Consider the following 22,079-nt stretch of genomic DNA (forward strand, 5'->3'; position numbering starts at 1 on the left):
CTACCCTTAATGACTGTTAAATACCAACCGAAAAAAGAAGAGATATCAAATCTTCATGACATAGAAGGTCGCATGGACTCACATTCATGGACTGACCGCGCCAGGCTAGGCCACGACCTAAGAAACTAGGTACTTAGGACAGTGTTTATAACTGAAGGAATTACTAAAATGTATATGTAGATCTCCACATATTGATAAGTAGGTATCTACTAAGAAGAAAAATTGCTTTCCGTAAGGCGAGCAAGAAGTTAATGTTTGTTTTTGTTGCAAAATATATGTAAGTGGCGCCATCTATTGTCAGTAAAATGTTTCACACCACACCGCTTTTTGACCGCACCGTTTTCTGCGATCACGTTAGAACAGCAGAAACTAATTTTATACACATATTTATAAACCACTAGCTGACCCAACAAACTTCGTATCGTTTAAACCTTCCCTGGACCTCTACGAACATAACGAACACAACCAAAAATAACCCAAATCGGTCCAGCCATTCTCGAGTTTTAGTGAGACTAACGAACATCAATTCATTTTTATATATAAGATTGGGGCAGTAAATAATGACTTTTTAACTGGGAAAAATAAAATCTTCAATAAAACATAGACAAGTTATCCTCTCAGATAACATATCAAATAAAATTAGGTATGGTTTAAATTTAAACAAGGCAAACAAACAAGGTTTTCATAATTAACCATTTTATTCAGTAAAACAATTATAATATTTCTTACAGTATGTATAAATAAAACCATTCTTTACATTACATGCCAGTATTTTCCTATTTAACAAATAGTTAATAAATACAAAATAATGTTACTGCAATTCTTACTTTTAATATTTAAATGCGAAAGTAATTCTATTTATCTGGCTTTCACGCCAAAACTACAGAACACATTTAAACGAAATTTTGGTACACACATAGTCTACAGCCTAAGAAAGGACATAGGTTACTGTTTATGCAAGTGCGGGCGTTCCCTTGGGATGTGGTTGAAACTGTATGGAACAGCTAGTTTAATATTTGGCCTATTGCTTGACTCAGCTTGATACACTTTTGTCTGAGTAATGTCTTTCGTGTCCGATACACATTTGGTCATTTGGTTAGTGTAGGATGCTAGTAAAATACATGAAGAGTTTTGTTAGCATACAAATGCCACACTGCCTATTAGGTTAAATCCAGTGTATAAGAAAGGAGTTTGCTCTTGCTTATACTTGTTTAAATTTTAATTAAATATAAGATTACATTGCAGTCCATCTCTTCCTATCATACATAAAGTAAACCTCTCACAATTCATCTATAAGACTTACAAACTAACTTAACTCTAATATACATGAACCATCCCATAAATAAAAGTCCAAAATAACACGTAAGTGAAGAGCGCTCCAAAGAAGCCGTGTGTTAGTAGACTCTGTCTTGACACGTAATATTTGCTCCAATTAGGTCCAGTCTTCAACATGAACATCACCCAGAGGCTGACGACTGCAAACACGTAGAACGCAAACCCGTAGAGACCTGTGAGGCCTAGGACACCTGGAATTGAGATTGTTTGTATTAATGTGTGATCTTTATAACTAAAGCTTATACCAATAAAATTGGAGTTTGTTTGTTGCTTGATTTTAAGGAAATACTGATCCCGTTTGAAAAATTTTGTGTTAATTAAGCGAGGAAGGCTATAGGCCACTTTTTATTTGGGTGAGCAAAATAGTCCCTATTGGGTACAAGTGAAACTACTGCCCTTACCTATAAATTGGATCCTATATTATCAAAGTTCATAATTCCTATTTAAAGAATACTTAACAATATGTATTGATTATAGAAAGCACCAAATGTTTTGAATTGTCACTTTTATAAAGTATATTTTAGATAGAAGATATCACGTAATTTCGTTGATTTACCAAACTATATGGAGTGGAAAGTAACAACTATTAAAAACTTAACACGAGCACTAAAGGAGGTTGTAATGTATAATGAATTACCTGCAGTGGAGCCCGACAACGCAGCCATAGAAGTTCTACAATATTCCACGACCACAGCATTGTTTCTTAGAGCAGCATCGCTGTACGCTACCGGCTCGGACTTGTTTTGATCTTTAGTCACTTTGGCCACCGACATCTTTTACTTTAATTTGTAATTTTAACTATCAATTTCGTGGTGATAATTCACAAATCACTTCCGAAGTTTTGACGTTTACGCATGACACAGATGACACTTTACCGACATTGACATTTTTTATTGACAGTGACTATCCGCAGCTGATCTTGTCTATCGTTTGATGGGTGGGGTTGTTGGCGGGATTTTTATTAAATCTAATTTCAATCATTTTCAGTGTGTTTCTCTGTGAGAGTGAAGTAGATTTTATTGTTATTTGCTTACAATTAACTTATTTCATATAATAAATAAAAAAGCGAATTATAATCAAGAAGGTTTTTAATTTTCTAAATCTGTTTTCCGTTAATAAACCATAGACTTTTTTCTGACATTTGGTAAATCAAAATAAATAAATATTGCGATTTATTAAACGGTTCCGTACATAATATAACGATTATTATGTCATGCTCATTGTGATCCATCTCTATAAATAATTAGTAATAAGTTCTCCGTATATAATGCTCTATTGAAAATAATCAGGATGCTATTAAAAAAAAAAAATCAGTGAGAATAAGAATATTGGAAGTGGGAAAGGCAGATAATTGGATTGTTCTATTATCTGTTTGTATGCGAGGAAAAATCGTTTTATTGCAAATGTTTTCCCAGCTCCCAGAAATAACTAACTGGATTTTCATTGTACTATTTGTGAAATATTTTTTATACACAAACACTAATACGGACCCCTAAAAACGAACTATTTTGAAAGCGTCGGTAAAACAGTTTGTGATAAGCGAAGCCATTGAACTGTGTGAAAACTTGCATATGTGTGTGTTTCCATACAAAAATTCTCGTTGTATTCTCACGCACACAGACTCGATATATTCATGTGTTTTCGCGGCACTGAGCGTCGGTATTTCTGTGGCGGAACTTATTTTCATTTATAATTTTAAAAATAATAGATTATAATCAGTGTTTATACTTTTATTCGTGAGATAATTAGTGATAACGTGTGTGGAAAGCGCAGTGATGTTAACTGTGGGCTGGTTCAGCTCCTTTCGATGTATGAAGTTATGATGGCGCGTGTTTGACTGTGTTACTGGGTGCTTTCTCGTAACAAATTAGGACTTTGCTCGAATGATATTTGAGCGCTGACAATTATAGTTAATATTCCTGTTTCTGTGGCATAAAAACTTCCTGAAACTGGTGTTAGAACATTTCTATCGGGACACATCGGTGTGTAAAAAAGGATATTAAGTTTCCGATGGACTGTGGCTCAATTATGCACCAAGGAGACCGCCAATCTGACGATTTGTCTTGTGCAAATTGCAATCACTGACGCCACTAAACGGAATAACGCGGAGGTGAGTCGACATTTTATGATTTAATTCATAAAATTTTCCATTTCCACTTCTAAAACATGATATTGTATTCAAATATTGAATTAACCTATTTCATTAGAAAAACGAAACTTCATTTTGATTCTTTTGTTTCAGAAAACCAAGTGAAACGCTTGGGGAGGAGTGTAACGTGTAAATATTGGTGTCTCGTCACATTTCGTATTGTTGTTTGCTGAAAAATATGGGATTTAAATAAAATATTAGTGATTTGGGGCGATACTTGCGATGTTCTATTTTGTTACGTCAGACGCGTCTAAAGGGGTCTAGATTATTCGAGACATATTGCAATGGAGGAGTCTGAGGATAATATGAGTTCTGAGGACTTGAAAGTGTCAGGTAGTCCACTGACAGTTAAGTCAAAACCAAAGAAAAGGTCCCTCATTGAACGTGAACTTGAAACTAATTTGACTGCCAGAGTGACTTCACCGGTTTCTACAGGGGATGGCACGAGCACCAGTCGCTATGGAAGGGCTCGCCGTCTTAAATCTGAGATTGAGCATTCGGATACCAAGAAAGTGACTCCGGAAATAAAGTCACCGCTGGCTGAAAAGTCACCAATGAAGACCCAGTCCCCTGTTTATAAGATGCACGCATCAAATTCTCCATTAAGATCTGAACAGCCAAAAATAGTTGGCGTTGAAACTTTTTTGGAGAACCAGATTGAGAGTATATATCAAGAGAACATATCATTGAGCCGTTTTGCCACTGAGGAAGTTAAGAAAACTAGCCCATCTCCTGCTAAGAAATTTCCTAAAGTTTATATCAGAAAGGATTTAATTCAGAAGCGGGAAGCGGATGAGAATGTCATGTTTATCAAGAACATGTTTTCACCAGTCAAAAGCGCAAGCAAGTCTTCCAGTACACATTTAAATAATATTTTGGAGCGGTCCTCTGAACGGTATAGTTTGGGATCAGCTAAGCAACAGAATGGATATATAGATAATTCCTCTGTGGTGAAAACTCTGGATTTTGATAGTAAAAAGAAGAAAAAAGACCATAGAGAGACTAAAACTCCTTCAAAGAGTGAGTTGTTTGAATTAGAAGCCAAATGTGCCTATCAGGTTGGAGACCTAGCCTGGGCAAGAATGGGTACTTTTCCATTCTGGCCGTGTATTGTCACTAGGGATCCCTCCAATGGAGTGTTTGTCAAAAAGAAGTGTAAGTATACAAAAAAAAATGAGTCTAATTAAAATCTTGCAATGATGATTGGGTATAACTAGGAATTATTATTGCTATATAATATTTTGTTGTTCATATACCAATTCAAATTCACCTTGTTTTTACTAAAAATAAGGAAAAATAATAAAATATCTGATTATAGGTAATTTATTAATTTATGTTGCTTTGTTTTGAATTTGGTTTGATAATGAATTCATCTACAATTCTACATCCCTAGTAATGTTATCTATATAAACTATATGTGTCAAATGACTTATCATTACATAATACAGAGATTTCATTTAGTTTAGTTATCACTTATTTACAATATCTGCTGTGCTGTGCTAATGTACATTTATTTAATGTTCAAAAATAATGCATAAATACATAAATCTTTAGATATTTTAATCATCAATTTCATAATGAGGTACCTTATCAAAATTGCAAAAATAAAAAAAGGATGCATGCCTTTACAAATGAAAAAAAACGACAAAAGAAAAAAGAACAAAACATTGTTCCATCTCTTGTGTGCTATTTTGATTAGATTTAAATGTCCCATTTTTTATGATTACAGCAATCAAGTCCAAAAATGTCTCATACCTTCATTAACTGTCCATTAAAATCTTTCTTATATGTCTGTTCTAGTAACCTCGATGGCCCATAAAAATCCTTCGTATGCCCCTGTACTAGTATTAGGTCTAAGCTTCTCACATACCTGTTCTAGTGTTTGGCCGCATAGAGCGTGACGTCATACACGTAACATTCTTCGGAGACAATGGACGTCGCGGCTGGATAGTGGACACCATGCTCCGCAAGTACTCGGGTCAGCTCGAGTTTGAGAATACAAGGGAGAATTTCACACCTGAGGTATGTTCATAAATCGTTAGGTGAACTGAGAAGTTATTCAAATTAGGCTGATAAATCACAAAAAACAGCCAAAAAGCCCACCCTTCATCAGTACATATTATGTGTTTTTACTGGGAAGAATAAGTAGCGCAACAAATTCCACAGCAGAATATGTCTGTCTGTTAAGTTTGACATGGCTATAAGCATTAAATAAATCCAAAATGAACTAAATTGATTTTTCTAATTAATTTTAATGCGAAAATTTTCTCACTGCTTGAAAGTATGTAGTTGAGTTTGTGTGTCATCATCATGTGAAAATGCTTATTTGCGTAATTTAAATTAAACTAACAAAATAATGTCTCCTTTTCCAGGATAAGAAAAAAGACCCCAGATTGTATGCAGCCTTCTTCGTATCAGAAAAGAAACAAGCCTTATGGAACAACTCCGTGGAAGAAGCAGAAATGCTGCTTCGAGAACCAAAGAGGTTGAGGATAGATATCTTCAATGAGATGCTAGAAAAGTCTAGAGCTCAAGTTAAACAGCAAAAGAGCGGGAAAATCAGTAGAACTGACAGTGACGTATCTTTGAGCGAGAGTCTATATGATACACTTTTTTCAGAGGACGATGGTAAGACGGATACTGCCGAACGTTCCAGAAATAGGACAAGGAATAAGTCTTTGGATGTTTTTGAAGTAGTTACAGCTTGCCTAGACAATATGGCGGCTAAGACAGGCATCACGAAAATACAAAGGCAATCTCATATGGACAGGTGGCTTCAGAAAGCTAAATCTAAAACTCCAGAAAAAACCCAATCCAAAACCCAAGTTCCTCAATTAAAATTAGAAGAGAAAAAAGATACTAAAGAAACTAGATCTAAGAAAAAAAAGAAAAATTTGTCATTAACGAAAATAAATAAGCCTTATAGTTTAAGAAAATCGTTAAACGAATCTCCTAATTTATCTTCTCAAAATGAACATGATTACACTAATAACGTTGTAGAAGTGACAGATTCTGATCAAAACTCTACGGATACTGATAGTTCTAAGAATTTAAATGTTCAGAATTGTACTGAAATTAGTGACATTGCTGTGACTGAAAAGAATGAGGAAACAAAATCAAGTGAAGAGATTTCTGATAAAGAAAGCCCAAAAGAAACAGTAACGACATTAAATGGTACACATGATTCTGAAAGTGAGCATACAGATGATAACAGTCAAGACAGTAAAAGTTTTTTAAGTACAATTGATCCAGTCAATAATAAGACTGAAATTGAAGAACCTCTACCAAATGTGACAAAAATAAATGAGACACAACTGACTCAAGATGATACTACTGAAGATTCGGAATCTGAACCAGAAAGTCCTGTATTTGAAGATTTATTTAGCGACGATAGCCAAGACAGGAAACTTAAACTAACAAAAATGTTAGCACAAGTACTAGAAACTGAGAAACTGAATTTAGGCACTATTAGTACTACTCTAGAAACACAGCCTTTACCAAAGGCAAACGAAAATGTAACTGAAAAGACATTTGAAGTTAATAGTGCAGAGAATACAGATGAACCAATGAGTCAAGTTTATGAAGATTCCTATGACGAAAATAGCCAAGAAAGCAAAAACACAGAAATTGAGGCAACAAAACCCCAAGAAAACGAAGATAATTCGTCTGAAGCCGCTAGAATTGAGAAAGAAGTTGTTCCAAAGGAAACTGTGAACGAGGTCATAGAACAGAGTAATGAAATTACTGATAAAAGCCCAAATATAGATACTACAGATCTACCAATCAGTCAAGTATATGAAGATTCATATAGTCAAGATGCCCAAGATTTACCAATCAGTCAAGTATATGAGGATCCAGATAGTCAAGGTGTCCAAAATCTACCAATTAGTCAAGTATATGAAGATTCATATAGTCAAGATGCTTTAGACAGTAAACTGATGGCAAATTATGAAAGTGAGGACAATATGAGTACTAGTAATGCTGAAAATATCTCAGCAGATTTACAGGATGAATTAACAAATGATTCAACTGCTGTAAGCACTGAGCCTAGTTTCATGTCTGTTGATATTGATACAGACAGTGACTATAAACCTGATTGCAGTACTGAATCAGACAGCCTGTCTGAAGGTAGTCTGATTAATGAAAGTATGGAATTGGAAATATCAAGGAAAAATAGTACTGATAAAGATTCTGTACCAGATAAAACCGCTAAGTCTGCTAAAAAGTCTAAGAAATCGAATAAAATCTCGAAATATCTGAAAAATAATCTTGATAATGATAATCATGATAACTTTGCAACAAAAAGGAGTAATAAAGAAAGCAATAATCAATTTAATGATAAAAATAACGTGAGTAAAATAAATGATCGTTACAATGAAGTTCATAATCGCGATGTTGTTGATAGTATTAAAAATGTTTCTATGAATGGGCATGTTAACGTTAAAGAGATTGATATGGAAAATGGCAAAGAATTGCATTTACCTAGTCCTATGCCAGCAACCATAGTAGAAAATGGGTTTCACGATGTAAACGGTGATTTAGACACTATCTCTGTACATTCAGAAGACAGTACAGCTTCATCAAAATCTGAAAAACGTAGATTACGTTCAAGACAAGATAAAACTGCAGGAAATCCTTTAGAGAACCCAGAATTTCTAAAATATCTAGAATTAAGACAAGACGCTATAATGGATGAAAATCCAGAATTGACTCAAGATGAGATTGTAGCGTATTTACACAAAACTTGGGTTTACGAAGAGAATGCGAAAACTGATGATAAAAAAAACGACGATTTACGCGAATCTACTTTGGTTAAAGGTTTGAATTTGGATCCTGCGCCGAAACAGAAGGATAAGAAAGTTGAACAACCAAAACATAAGAAATCGCAGAAAAATACCTCTAACAGTAAAACCTTCATGCAAAGATTCTTACTCAGGCAGAGAGCAGAAAGAAAGAGGTATATAGAAGATGAGAGTTCCCAAGATGACCAAATGAGTAATACCGATGAGGAATTGACAAATAATAATAGCAAATCCGAAAGAAGTATAACTCCTAAAGTAGTTCAGAATGATCTGCAGACTAATGAAACAGAAATCGCTTTAGGATCTACTTCAAATTCAGAAGTTAAAGATAATAATATTAGCATAGATACACAAATTAATAAAAATGACACTGAAGTAGCAACGGCGATTAGTAAAGAACAGGATAAGGAAAATAAGGACAACCCAAAGCCAATAGATCCCTCCAATGCTATACAAGTAAATTTCCCACAGGAAAAAGAAACTGCCAATACTAAGGATGATTTTGACAGAGAATCTATTGACTCGGAAGACAGCGAGGCACCTCTAATTAGATGTAAATTACGATCCAAATCAAGGAAAGAAAACATTTTCAAAGATGAAGTTAAAATCAAAGAAGAAGAAGCAGATACAATCTCCATTACTTCTGAAGGCAGTGAAGTATCTTTAAGCAAACGTAAAAAGAAATTTCCTCCCAAAAAGGAAAATGCACTTGAAGATCCAGAATTCGTTAAATACATGGAAGTAAGGCAAGACAGTTTGATTGAAGAAAATCCACAATTAACGCAGGATGAAATAATTTCATATTTATATAAAACTTGGTTGTACGAAGAGGAAGGTAAATCTGAAATTAAGAAGAACGACGACATAGAACAATCTGGATTAGTTAAAGGCCTTAAAGATGCGACACAACAACCCAAAAAGATTAAACGTAAAGTTAAAACTGAGAAAGAAGAAACAGGTACGGAAAAAGATACTGACGATGATGTGGCAACAAAAGATAAACCTAGGAGAAAGGTAATAAAACCTTATTACAATGAGGAATATTCTGATATTGAAGAGGAGTTAGAAGTATTCTCTATCTTTAATGATAAACGTAAATCTGATGAAAATGGAGTAGATTCTGAGCCGATTCACGAAGTAAATGACATTGATGAGGTGGAACTTTACTTCCAAGAGTTAGCGAAGCCCAAACCGAATGTTTTCAAAGGTCTGATCAGAGAGAAAGTATGCGAAATGTGTGAGATGACTGGCAACCTTGTCAAATGTAAAGGCTGCAATGGTATGTTCCACGTTGATTGCGTTAATAAAGAAGTTGTAGAGGTTGAAACTCCAGCTCCAACCAGAGGGAGAAAGAAGAAGAAAAAGTTAGTACGTAAACCTAAAAACTCTGACGATTTTGATAACCATGATGATAAATCCCAAGATGTGTCTGAAGAGAACGCTTCAATGGAAGAAATTATCGAACCAGAAACACTTGCAGTTGACGCTGAGACTTTAGAAGCACAAATAGAAGCAAAAATGAAAGAACTGCTTGAATCAGAGAAAATCGATTACGATTCATATTCGAGCGACGACGGCTGCGATTGGAGCGACACAGTTCCAGGCAAATGTGAAATAATCGACGTCAAACTAAAACCGCGTCGTTCGAATTCCGAAATGGACTATTCCAATTTCAAATGCAAGAACTGTCAAAAATATGACACTCCCGTTTGTTTCGTTTGTAAATCGGCCGTTTCTAAAAATGAGGCTACGTTACGACAGAGGTGTCATGTGGCTCATTGTCATAAGTACTATCATTTGCAGTGTTTGGAGCATTGGCCTCAGACACAGTTTAATGGGGGTGAGCCGTCGAAAACTAATAAGAAGATTAATGAGTATTTTGAGGCTTTGACGTGTCCTAGACATGTTTGTCATACTTGTGTGTCTGATGATCCTAGGGGATGTAAAACGAGGTTTAGCGGTGATAAGTTGGCCCGCTGTGTGCGATGTCCCGCGACTTATCACTCGTTCACAAGATGTCTGCCGGCCGGAACGCAGATTTTGACGGCGTCGCATATTATATGTCCAAGACATTACGAGCATACGTGAGTGGTAGTTGTTTTTTTATTATTTTAAATGTCTAGTCTCTGCCTGATACAGTTTTGTTCTGACTAATCAAATATCACTAGAAAAGTAGTTTTTTAAATAATTAAAATTCCTATTTCTAGTTACCAAAACAACAGACAGATAACATATTGGAAACAGCCTTAAGTCTTTAAGTTACCCCTTCTGTATTTCCTTGATAAACCACCATTATCCTTCTTACTTGCTTGAAGAAATAATTTCAATATAACTTTTCTCCAGGCCCGGCAAAGTCCCGTGCCACGTGAACACAGGCTGGTGTTTCATCTGCGCTCTGGGCGGCTCTCTGATCTGCTGCGAGTACTGTCCCACCTCCTTCCATGCTGAGTGCCTTAATATTAAACCGCCTGAAGGTAAGATTTTGTACATATTTTAGTGCTTTGATATTAATAATGTTGTACTGTTTTCAAGGACATAATACACTACCTATATCATTGCTCTCGTAGCTCAATGAGACGGCAATCCGACTCAACTGGAGAGAGATCAGGCGCAGGAAATAAGAAATTGAAAAATATTAGTTGAAAATATTGTCGGTCAAAATAATTTTTCCCGAATTACTTTTTACCCGACCACGCCAAGTTTGTCAAAAATAATTGCAACCCCTTTTTGCGCAAAAAGTAACTGAAACTGAAACGAGAATTCAATATACGCTCTTAAAAGTTGCCTTTTGGACTAACTAAATATACTCAGAGTTGATGACGTCATAAAAAACATAGGAACATTTACATGAATAGGATCAGTACCCTTGACCTTGACATTGAGAAAACTGGGACGCGTAACTAGCCCACTTGTAGATCAGTCAAACATATGCATACATAGTTACGGTATACAATTGTATTCAAATCTGAAATATGTATATGCTTTTGAATGTAAATGCGTTGGTAAAAAATACGCATGAATTGAAGACATTTGTCTGTATGTACCGTAATTATGAAAATAAATTATATTCCGACGAGGTTTTTACTTGCATGCAGTAATGTGTGTCTAAATAATTATGGAACTTGTAGTAGTACTGAAGAGATAACAAATTGTATCTTCTTGCATGTACTCTTTATATCCTGTGTCTACTGCCGAGATTCCTACCAAACTGTTCGCGCACATTTGTCAGCGACCAAAAAAATAATGTGTACGTTATGACGCGAGAAACAGCTAACATGTGCTCGCTGAAAAACGGTTCAAATCCGCGGATAGTTTAGAAAGGTTCGCTCGCAATTTGTTATTGGTATTTTCTAACATGACTTTTAGCTGCGTTTTGTATATTTTTTAATTAATCGCCCAGGTTTCAAGCCGCCAATAAGTTTGGCAAGTACTACACAAGTCGATAAAAAGGTATTTCTAAAAAAGCTATGTTTATTTTTTTCTAGGTGGTTACATGTGCGAGGACTGTGAGACGGGACGTTTGCCCTTGTACGGAGAAATGGTGTGGGTCAAACTGGGACATTACAGGTTAGTTTTACCAAGATTGCCACTTATATGTATGTACTAGCTTTTGCCCGCGGCTTCGCTCGCGTTAAGAAGTATGCAAACTTTCATCCCCTATTTTATCCCCTTAGGGATGGAATTTATCAAAATCCTTTCTTAAGGGTTGCCTACGCCATAGTAGCTTTATGCATGCAAAGTCTCAGTCCGATTGGTTTAAAATTGACAAAGTTTCATACAAACTTTCATCCCCTATTTTATCCCCTTGGGGGTAGAATTGATCAAAATCCTTTCTTAGCGGATGCCTACGTCATAACATCTACCTGCATGCCAAATTTCAGCCCGATCCGTCCAGTGGTTTCAGCTGTGCGTTGATAGATCACTATGTCAGTCAGTCAGTCACCTTTGAGTTTTATATATTTAGATAACCTATTATGCAGTGTACACTATGTTTGTCTCGCGGATTTATTCATTAGTAGCGTCTCAATTCGCTCGTCTATTGTCATCATTAGCATTTTTGTTGTCCCACTACATGACACATGTCTCTTCAAACAGAGAAGGAATGAGCGTTAATCGCCGCCCCTGATCAATGTTTGTTCTAAGCTGTGTATGTTATGTAATATGTATTGTAAACAAAACATTTATTTTTATAGATGGTGGCCCGGCATAGTCCTGCACCCTTCAGAAATACCAGAGAACATAATGGCTGTCAAACACAACCTGGGAGAGTTTGTAGTGCGTTTCTTTGGACAATACGACCATTACTGGGTCAATAGAGGACGTGTATTCCCGTTCCAAGAAGGTAAGCAAAATTATTTAATTTAAATTAACTTCTGTATCATCATCATCTGCCTAGCTTTTCCCGAATATGTGGGGGCCAGCTTCTAGTCTAACTAGATGCAGCTGGATACCAGTGTTTTACATATAGCGACTGCCTATCTGACCTCCTCCGGTTGGCTGGCTTCTGACTGCCCGTAATGAGTGCCAAAGATGTTAACCGATAACCGACCCGTGGCTTAACGTGTTTGGTCTGATTTCAGGTGATTCCGGACGTATTTCATACCAAAAGTCTAAGATAGACGCAGCATTTACAACCGCAATGGAACATGCCCAGAGGGCTTGCGAAATATTAAAATGTAAGTACAAATTCGTTGTACACACTGCTTGCTGGTGCAGCCAGTTAATATAAACTCAAAACTCAAACTCGAACTTTTATATTCAACTATATTTATTTTTTATGATTACAGCGGCCCAACCAAACGAGGAGGAATCACTAGACATCGCTTCTTCCCTGCTACCTCCCCACTACGTCAAACTAAAAGTGAACAAACCTTGTGGATCTCTGTGCGGGCGGCGGCTGGAGGACCCTGAGAGTTCACTGACGCAGTGCGAGTGTAACCCGAACGATGAAGACGTGTGCGGGCTGTACTCGCACTGTCTTAACCGGTGAGTTTGTAGGAATCCTCATTATTTACAGTCAGCACATAACTTGCTAGGATTAGGATAGGATAGGAAATAAGTGTAAAACTCGCACAAAACGAGCACTTACGGCCGTTCCCAATATTATATCTGTTTTTCTTATCATAGAATTTTGACCCATCATTTCGCACCCTATAACTAAATGTCAAATTTCTGTCTCTAGTTAACAAAACTACGAATAGATAAAAATGGCTATTCTGTTGCATTCACTTCAACGTCAATGACCAAGCCAGGCGCTAGGACTGAATTTATTTGCCGTAAGATGGAATATAATGCCATAAAAGGAAGGGACAACAAAACGCATGCTCCTTTCATTTAAATCAATTCCACAGTTTTGAAAGCTGGACTGACAGACAGTGTCATTTTTACATTTATATTATTAGTAAAGATTTTATCCATAACATCAATATCCTCCATTCCAGAATGCTACTAACAGAGTGCGGTCCCACATGTCGTGCGGGTGACCGCTGCAACAACCGCGCCTTCGAGAAGCGACAGTACCCCAAGCTCGTGCCGTACAGGACGCCCAGCAGAGGCTGGGGACTTAAGACACTGGAGGATATTAAAGCAGGTACGATTGTTATATTGGTATAAGAAATTTAAAAGTTATTTTTTATAAAACTTTTTTTAATTTTAAACGATAAAATAGTCAGCCCTAGAGCAAAATGAAAAAAAAATGTGTACCTATTAAAGTGTATCTATCTATTTCAAATCACTAGCAGAAATATCATAACGAGTGTTCAGGGGATGAGGGACGTAACTAGCTCTGCCCTCATACGCCTTGTTTGGAAACCGCCCTTTTTGGAATACCAGATCACCGAATCTATCGAAGATTGGTCTACACTAAACTGATTGGTCTTAATTTGACAAGAAACAGTTATTAGTAGCTGATCATTTTGATCATGCCTACTGTAACCGTAACTTGCCCTACAAGAAGGTGTCTGACCTACCTACTTTATAGCATCTCCGCTCATTTTCAAAGTCAAAGTCAAATCATTTATTTCATTTAGGCCTTTACAAGCACTTATGAACGTCAAAATTATAACTAAGTTTGATTCTAGTTGCCCATTCCAAAAGTAGCTTCCTATGGAGAAGAACGGGCAAGAAACTCCATGGTTACTCTTTTTAAAAATAATATAGTATTACAGTTTGTATGTATTGATACATACAGTAAAAGCATGCGAAGATCATGTAGAATCGCAAAGACAAATGAGGATAAAGTGACAATTAAAATGCTACATGGTGTTCACATTTACAAATTGGTTTATATTTTGGTACAAAGTTACAAACAAATAATCAAAAGATGAAAACAATTTTATTTGCTGGTTAGGTTTAATTAAAAACAAGAATGGAAGAGCCAGATATGGATTATAAAGAAGTGAGATCTGAATAAGTACCTATACATAAAAATAGTTACTTTTAATAATGTTACTTGGCAAGTTTTGACACACCTTGTTAAAAAAACTACTAAACGCAAGGAATCAAGTATTTAATTTTCTATTAAAACTTGCCAAGTAACATTATTAAAAAGTAACTATTTTTAACTGAGGTATGTGTATGGAACTTGGTACTTATTCAGATCTCACTTCTTTTATAGGCGAAGCATTCCCATATCATCGAACTTGGCAGTCTTTCACATTTTTGTTTTGGGTGGGATTTCATTTATTTTTGTAAGGTTGTTTATTTTTTTTCTTTATGATTAAGTTAGTTAAGGAAATGTCTCATTTATACTATCTGTCAGATTTTTGAATATGCACTATGCTTCTTACAAAGAAGTGATCTAGAATAACTAAATGGACTAGATTTACCAACTGACTGACATGACATGTTATCATATATTATGTTCGTGGATCATAGTTACACATGCGTTATTATCGAAAGTGACTCACACTTGGCCGTTTTCAGATTTTTACTTTACTTTGACTCAAACCTTTGTAACGAATTTCAGATCGGTACGACCATTCGAAGATATATAAATATAGATAAATTTAGTTCGTTTTAGTTCCTTAGGGATATAAATTTACACCTTCATTATTTTGAAACCGACTCACACTTGGCCATTTTCCGATTTTTTCCTTTACTTTGACATAAAGACCTACCTCCATGCCAAATTTCAAGTCAATACGACCATTGGAAGTGGTCTAGGTTTTTGATGAGTGAGTGAGTCAGTCAGTGAGTGTATAGTAAAAATAGCGATTTTCTGACGTCAATATCTCAAGACCTACAATAGGTATATTAATGAAATTTTGTATTTTAGATAAGTGAGGGGGTCTCAACAGATACTAGAAATTTGATATGCGTAAACAAAATAGATTTTGAGTTATAGGGGGGTCGAATTTGGCCCGAAATGGTTCGTGTAATATAACCCACGGCCGGTGTGTCGCTTTTTTGCTCGAACTTGGCGGACACACTGCCGTGTGTCTAGATTTGTTAATTAATTAGATATTGTCAGTATGTCCTATGGAGCAGGACCAGCATGTTTCCAAGCATTTTTATCTTGAATGTAATCTTCTAATTTATAATATGCTTGCTTACAAAGTGTGGCTTTTATATGAGTTTTAAACCGCAAGTCATTCAATTCCAGAATGTTGTCTGGTATTTTATTATAACATTTGACACAATATCCCATGAAAGATGTATGTACTTTAGATAATCTAAACTGCGGGATAGCTAACTTATTTTTATTTCTAGTGTTATAATTATGTCTATCACATATTTTATCAAACAAATGTAAGTTTTTCCTAACATACATGATATTTTCATAAATAAATTGGCAAGGTACGGTCATGATATTAATTTTTTTAAACAGTTCCCTAAGAGATTCACGACCACGTAAGTTGTACATAGCTCTGACAGCTCGCTTTTGTAAGATAAATATGCATTCAATGTCAGCAGCTCGTCCCCACAGCAGAATGCCGTACGACATGATGCTGTGGAAGTAACTAAAATATACCAGTCTAGCTGTTTCTACGTCCGCTAGCTGCCTCATCTTTCTAATAGCATAGGCGGCCGAGCTAAGACGACCCGCAAGAGATGTTATGTGGGGTCCCCATTGTAGTTTTTTGTCAAGAGTGATTCCCAGGAAAACTGTCTGATTTATAAATTCTAGTTTTTGACTATTGAGTATTATGTCACATTCACTACTTTTTTATTTTTCCTTCCCCCATGATACTTACCTATTAATTACTCTATTTTCTACATTCCAGGCCAATTCGTAATAGAGTACGTAGGAGAACTGATAGACGAGGAGGAGTTCAGACGACGCATGCGCAGGAAGCACGAGATACGAGACGAGAACTTCTACTTTTTGACGCTGGATAAGGAGAGGATGATCGACGCCGGACCTAAAGGGAATCTTGCTAGGTATGTTGGTTGGCGATGAGAGTTGGTGTTAATTAGAATTGCAAAATTAGTTTTTTGCTATAAAAAAAAACTGAATTCATAACATTTTTAAAATTGCAATATTGATATTGAATGTGGATGAAGTCGAATTGTTAATAAAACAGAACGACGCTCTTGACAATTGTGCGTTAATATATCAGATTTACGATTAAATTAAATTGGTTTAATTATATAGCTTAATTATTTCAGTGAATATTTTTCGCTACAACCTAGGTTATTAAGGCCAATATTCACATAAAACTAAGCATACAGACTTTTGTCACATAAAAAAATACGCATTCGATTATTTTTGTAATAACACCTATATTTGTCGTCAATACCTTACCATATTTGTAACATACATTATTTGCAGATAAATGATTTCTATTTCTATTGTGCAGGTTCATGAACCACTGTTGCGAGCCAAACTGCGAGACCCAGAAATGGACGGTGCTCGGCGATGTACGCGTCGGACTCTTCGCCTTGTATGATATACCTGCTGTAAGTGGACTTTATTATATATTACTAACTTCCACCCACGTCCTAAAAATCTCCCGATTTTGAAACATTCTTCATTGGTGCTCCGCTCCTATTGGCCTTACAGTGATGATACCCACCATATAGCCATCTGTAGTGTATGAATAAGTATGTACCCATTTTAGTTAAATATGTGATCGATTTAAGCCCTAATATTGCATGTTTATTTTTAAATGTATCATTCCATACACGCTTGGCTTTTATTCAGTAAATATCTTAACATTACACATCCTCGATAAATGGGCGGCTGTCTAAAACACGGAAATATTTTTCAAATTTAGACACAGACACAGACGGACAGGTTCAAACAACACACACAGCTTTATCATATTAGTAAGTTATGATAAAATATAGGGTTTTGATCTAACTCTGTGAAGAAAAACATACAGTCTAATAACTTATCCACCAGAACGAGACGGTTTTGAGTAGTTTTTTCGTAACCAAACTATCATTTGAATGGACGGCAACAGGCTGGTACGATTAACGATAACGAAACCTATTAATTCTGTTAATGATATTACAGAACAGTGAAGTAACGTTTAACTACAACCTGGAGTGCGCGGGCATCGAGAAGAAGCGCTGCATGTGCGGCGCCACGCGATGCGCCGGCTACATCGGGGCTAAACCTAAGCAGGTGGGAGCTATATACCTTTATTATGTACATTCTGTAAGAACCTTTGTAGTAGTGGTGAGAAGATGATTTCCACAAGGAAAAGTTGACGAGCGGCGCCCTGCCCCCAGGGCAGGCCACTCTTTTTATGTGTTTGCTTTTGCAATTTTCAAATTCCCCAAAAAAAGTTCGCGCTAGCTTCAGTCGTTTTGTTCGGTAATAACTAACATACGCTTTGCATTGCGATGTGACGTCGTTTTTGCGAAACGAAACCGCAACACGGGGTATTAGCCTGGCCCATAAAGTTTTACTTTTCAGAACAGTGCATCAGTATCACATATGGAAACATTTAGATACATCAGTCTTTGAAGGCTACTTTAATGTACCTTGAAAAAAACAGTTAAAATTTATTTTCATTTCGATAGACGTATTTTATTATGATGAAGAAATAATATAGTTCTAAAACCTCTATATCGAGTAATCATAATGTAGCGATAGTATTACAACATCAAAAATTAATCAACTATTACTTTTTGAGTCCCTCTATCCTTCTTCACGAAAACTAATACAAATCCCTCTATTTCCAGGACGAATCTCAATCGAAGAAACCAAAAATACCCGGCAAAAGGACATACAAGAAAAGAAAAACAACAGAGGAATCGCCTTCGACGAAAAATAAGCCGAAACGTCCCATAGGCCGACCGCCGAAGCCGAGAGAATTGACCGAAATTGAAAAGGACCTACTCATCATACGAAATGCTACCAACGGCATTTCCAGCGACGAATCTTCTAGAAGCATGAGTTCGGAATACGAAAGGAATCCTAAAGCCTTAAAAAGAAAACGTGTAAGTTTCTCTACTGAAGAAAATGTGTGTGACGGTTCAGAATCGCCCAGTGTGAAAAAAACTAAGTTGGAAGAAAAAACTGATGTTGGTGATTGAGCGTTTTTGTGGTGGTTTCGCTGCGATTTTGAGGGAAAAGCAAACGCGTAAATACTGAGATGATATGGTCTGACTAAATATAGAACTGTTAAAAATATTAAGTCGTAATTCGCACAATTTTCGTGTGTTTTCGTAACTTTCGAACTCAGATCGCACGCGAAATGTATCAACATCTCAAGCAGTTTTATCAAAGATTGTGTTATTGTAAATATTAGTATGTAGCCCAGCATATATTATGTATTAGCCTTACGAAGTCAGGTACACGTATTCTGATGCAAATAACGCCTTTATTCTTAGGTTCATAAAGTTCATATTACTGTAATAAAGTGTTCATTCATTGTGTTATTATTAACGTATTATCGAAATGCCAAAATTTTCCGTTTATAACCGCTAGATTTAGATTGTGTGAAAAAAAGTGATTCTGTGATGCGAAATTGTAGGAATTTTCTAAGTTTGTAATGCGTAGTTTTAAATATATATATTTGTTACCCGAAGGAAAAAGTGGAGGTTTTGTCGAGACAGAATTAAGGATTAAGTTGAATAAAATATTAAAATATACTTCAGTTTCTGTTTTCACTGGTTTTATCCCAAAGCCCTACATTGATCCCAAATCTGCTATTTTTACAAAAAAAAAAAACGACAATCGCTGCATCCTTTTGGAAGCACTATCCCACAGACGAGACATTACAGCATTCTAATGGTCAGAATGGTTGAGGTCATATAGACGGTCACTCCATGTAAAAACTGGAAGCCCATCCCAAAATAAAATAAAAATATAAGCACATAATGATAAAAGTATTGAAATAAATAAAAATAGGTCTGTGCTACTGAAATAATTATTAAAAAAGCTTCGAAGCAGAAAGATGCGCTCGAAATAAATCGCATTTTTATATAGAGAATGTTGTTTTTTTTATTATATCTAAGAACATTGACCAAAGATCGCTGCACTGGTGATCTTAGTATATAGCTACTGTGTGCAGTAGATACGTAAATAATAATGATAGAAGTAATTTTTGTACCAGTGTGCAATTGGCGCCATCAGCAATTGCTTTTGCAGCTGCGCCCTTAAACGTCTCAAAATACATTTTCTTTATATTAGTAAAGCTTTGAGGCTTGCATTAAAATTCACAGCAATAAAAAATTACAATTTACATCACTACTGTTTCATTTAATAATCGGCCTAAATCTTATTTAGTAATTCAATTGAAAATCTGTCAGATTCTAATGGCCGAGCTCGCGCCGCCATGACATTTAAACGTAGTTCCGATTCTCACCGTTGGTGGCGCTTCTGCGAACATGGCGCCCGCATAGTTTGTAGTTTATCATTGCTTGCTAGAGAATATTGTATTAATATGGACGAACCCGATTATACGATACGATTGGCTCAAACAGAACCCTCAGAGCCAGATTTTAGAGAAGCATTCGACACTGCAGTTGAAGAACATAATGAAACACATCAAGGTAACTTTATTTCAGTGCTTAGATACTTTTTTTATCCTTGATAGTAATGTGTCCATGATATTTTAGCCACAAAACTAGTCTCATAAAATGTTCATTTTTAGGTTCCCAGAAAAGGCCTTGGACTCAAGCAAGAATCGACGAGGTTGTAAATGAGATCAAAAACGGTATGGACACCTTTCATTCGGGCCTAAGAAGGACAGCCATGGAATATTATTGGATGAACAAGTACGAAGTTATAACGGTCGAGGGCGAAGATCAATTAATATTTAAAAGATCTTCGCCAGAAGAGACGGTAATCAGAATCTTGCCTAGAGAACAGTACTACGATTTTTTGACTGAAATACATAGATCTTCTGAGCACGGCGGTAGAGATAAAATGCTTCATTGCATAAAAACTAAATATTACATACCTAAAAGAGCTGTCGAATTATTCGTTTCTTTATGTCCCAAATGCCATACAAAACGAAATTCTGTAAATAAAGATGTTTTAGCGCGGCAAAATTACGCGCTGAAATTCAACATAAGGGGACTATTTGATTTGATCGATTACCAAATCTGTCCTGATGGGGATTACCAATTCGTTCTCAATTACCAGGATGACGCTACAAAGTTTTTACATCTACGGCCTTTAAAAACAAATGAAACTTCTGAAGTACTTATTGAATTAATGAAGATATTTTTGACATTTGGCGCACCGACTATTCTCCAAGTGGATAATCGTCATGACTTTGCAGAGAAGTTAAAAGAAGAAATAGCATCTGTATGGCCTGAGTGTAGAATTGTTCATAAAAACACGTTGGCGAAAGGAAATAATAGAGAAGTGGAGGAATTATTACACTCTTGGATGCTACAGACTAATTCTACAAGATGGTCGGTCGGCTGTTTTATCGTACAATTTGAAACGAATGATTCTAATCATCGGGCGTTAGGGAAAACTCCTTACAAGAGTTTATTTGGGTGTGATCCTAAAGTTAGTTTGAGTGTTTCCAATCCTGCAGCTTTATTATCGCCTGAAGGTAGTTTAAAAGTCGAGCCGAAAGTTGAATCTTCCGATGATGTCCCAGGCTTAAGTTCGGATGAAGAAACTTAATTTGTATTTTTAGACTTAAGAATAGCATATTTTGTTAGAATAGTTGTATCATTAAAATAAATCAAACAATTACCCATTTTTTTTATTCTTCAAAATAATTGGGACAGTTTTCTTAAGTTCTCATATCATGGCCACTCTAGCTTAACGCTCATTGGTTCCCGTCTTCGCGTCGCTACGTCACGGCATGTAGGCCAATGACTGGCTGCCGCCGTTCTGCCAACCGGCTAGGCGATCGATTACAAGGTTAATTCAATGAGATGGTTGATTGAATAGAACGAGTTTGTGGACAGATGCGGATAGGAATTCTTGCGTTTAGTAGTGTTTTATATAGTTTATTCTGTTTGTTAAGTATTTGCCAAGACTTTATGCTGTTGGAACTTGATAAGGTTTTAGAACCGAAGATATGAGAAACTTTATGGTTAGAACGAGGTTATGATGAAGCTTAGTCAAAATTATTAAAGTTATTTTCTTATTGCTAGGTATGTTCTTATTTTAAAAGCTATCTACCAAAGAAACTACTGGAGATCTTGTGGCTTATTCAAGCCGCGCGTCGTTAAGCAACGCTTGGTGCGGTCTGTCCGAGGATGGGTGTCCATCTCGAGTTCTTCTGTGTTTTGGAAGGCAGGATATATTGGTGGTTCCTTACCACCGCGTATCGGTTTGCCAAGGTGGGTTGAGGTCAGACACCTAGGTAGGTAGTCGTTCCATGTAAAACAGTAGATAGTGGAAGATTCTAATTTACCTACTCGGGAAA

The 22,079-nt window shown here is 36.1% G+C and overlaps 3 protein-coding genes across 3 annotated transcripts; 2 read left to right on the plus strand and 1 right to left on the minus strand.

Annotated features, from left to right (window-relative positions):
- Window positions 1–1,192: 1,192 nt before the first annotated feature.
- On the minus strand, window positions 1,193–2,190 carry LOC135118348 (ER membrane protein complex subunit 6-like). Its single transcript, XM_064040128.1, has 2 exons — window positions 1,973–2,190; window positions 1,193–1,526 (listed from the first exon to the last, which is right to left on the minus strand). Exons 1-2 carry the CDS (start codon window positions 2,106–2,108, stop codon window positions 1,318–1,320), a joined length of 345 nt encoding a protein of 114 aa, XP_063896198.1. The 5' UTR covers window positions 2,109–2,190; the 3' UTR covers window positions 1,193–1,317.
- Window positions 2,191–2,934: 744 nt separating this feature from the next.
- On the plus strand, window positions 2,935–19,335 carry LOC135118347 (histone-lysine N-methyltransferase, H3 lysine-36 specific-like). The gene is made up of 14 exons (XM_064040126.1): window positions 2,935–3,445; window positions 3,578–4,639; window positions 5,364–5,506; window positions 5,857–10,370; window positions 10,630–10,760; window positions 11,772–11,853; window positions 12,480–12,628; window positions 12,867–12,962; window positions 13,074–13,272; window positions 13,728–13,876; window positions 16,512–16,668; window positions 17,088–17,187; window positions 17,747–17,857; window positions 18,421–19,335. Exons 2-14 carry the CDS (start codon window positions 3,769–3,771, stop codon window positions 18,772–18,774), a joined length of 7,056 nt encoding a protein of 2,351 aa, XP_063896196.1. The 5' UTR covers window positions 2,935–3,445; window positions 3,578–3,768; the 3' UTR covers window positions 18,775–19,335.
- Window positions 19,336–20,060: 725 nt separating this feature from the next.
- LOC110374291 (KRAB-A domain-containing protein 2) lies at window positions 20,061–21,364 on the plus strand. Its single transcript, XM_021331950.3, has 2 exons — window positions 20,061–20,235; window positions 20,337–21,364. The coding sequence occupies exons 1-2, from the start codon at window positions 20,127–20,129 to the stop codon at window positions 21,323–21,325; spliced, it is 1,098 nt and encodes a 365-aa protein (XP_021187625.3). The 5' UTR covers window positions 20,061–20,126; the 3' UTR covers window positions 21,326–21,364.
- Window positions 21,365–22,079: the final 715 nt, after the last annotated feature.

This window comes from Helicoverpa armigera, chromosome 21 (assembly GCF_030705265.1).
Source record: "Helicoverpa armigera isolate CAAS_96S chromosome 21, ASM3070526v1, whole genome shotgun sequence".
NCBI classification, from domain to species: Eukaryota; Metazoa; Arthropoda; class Insecta; order Lepidoptera; family Noctuidae; genus Helicoverpa; species Helicoverpa armigera.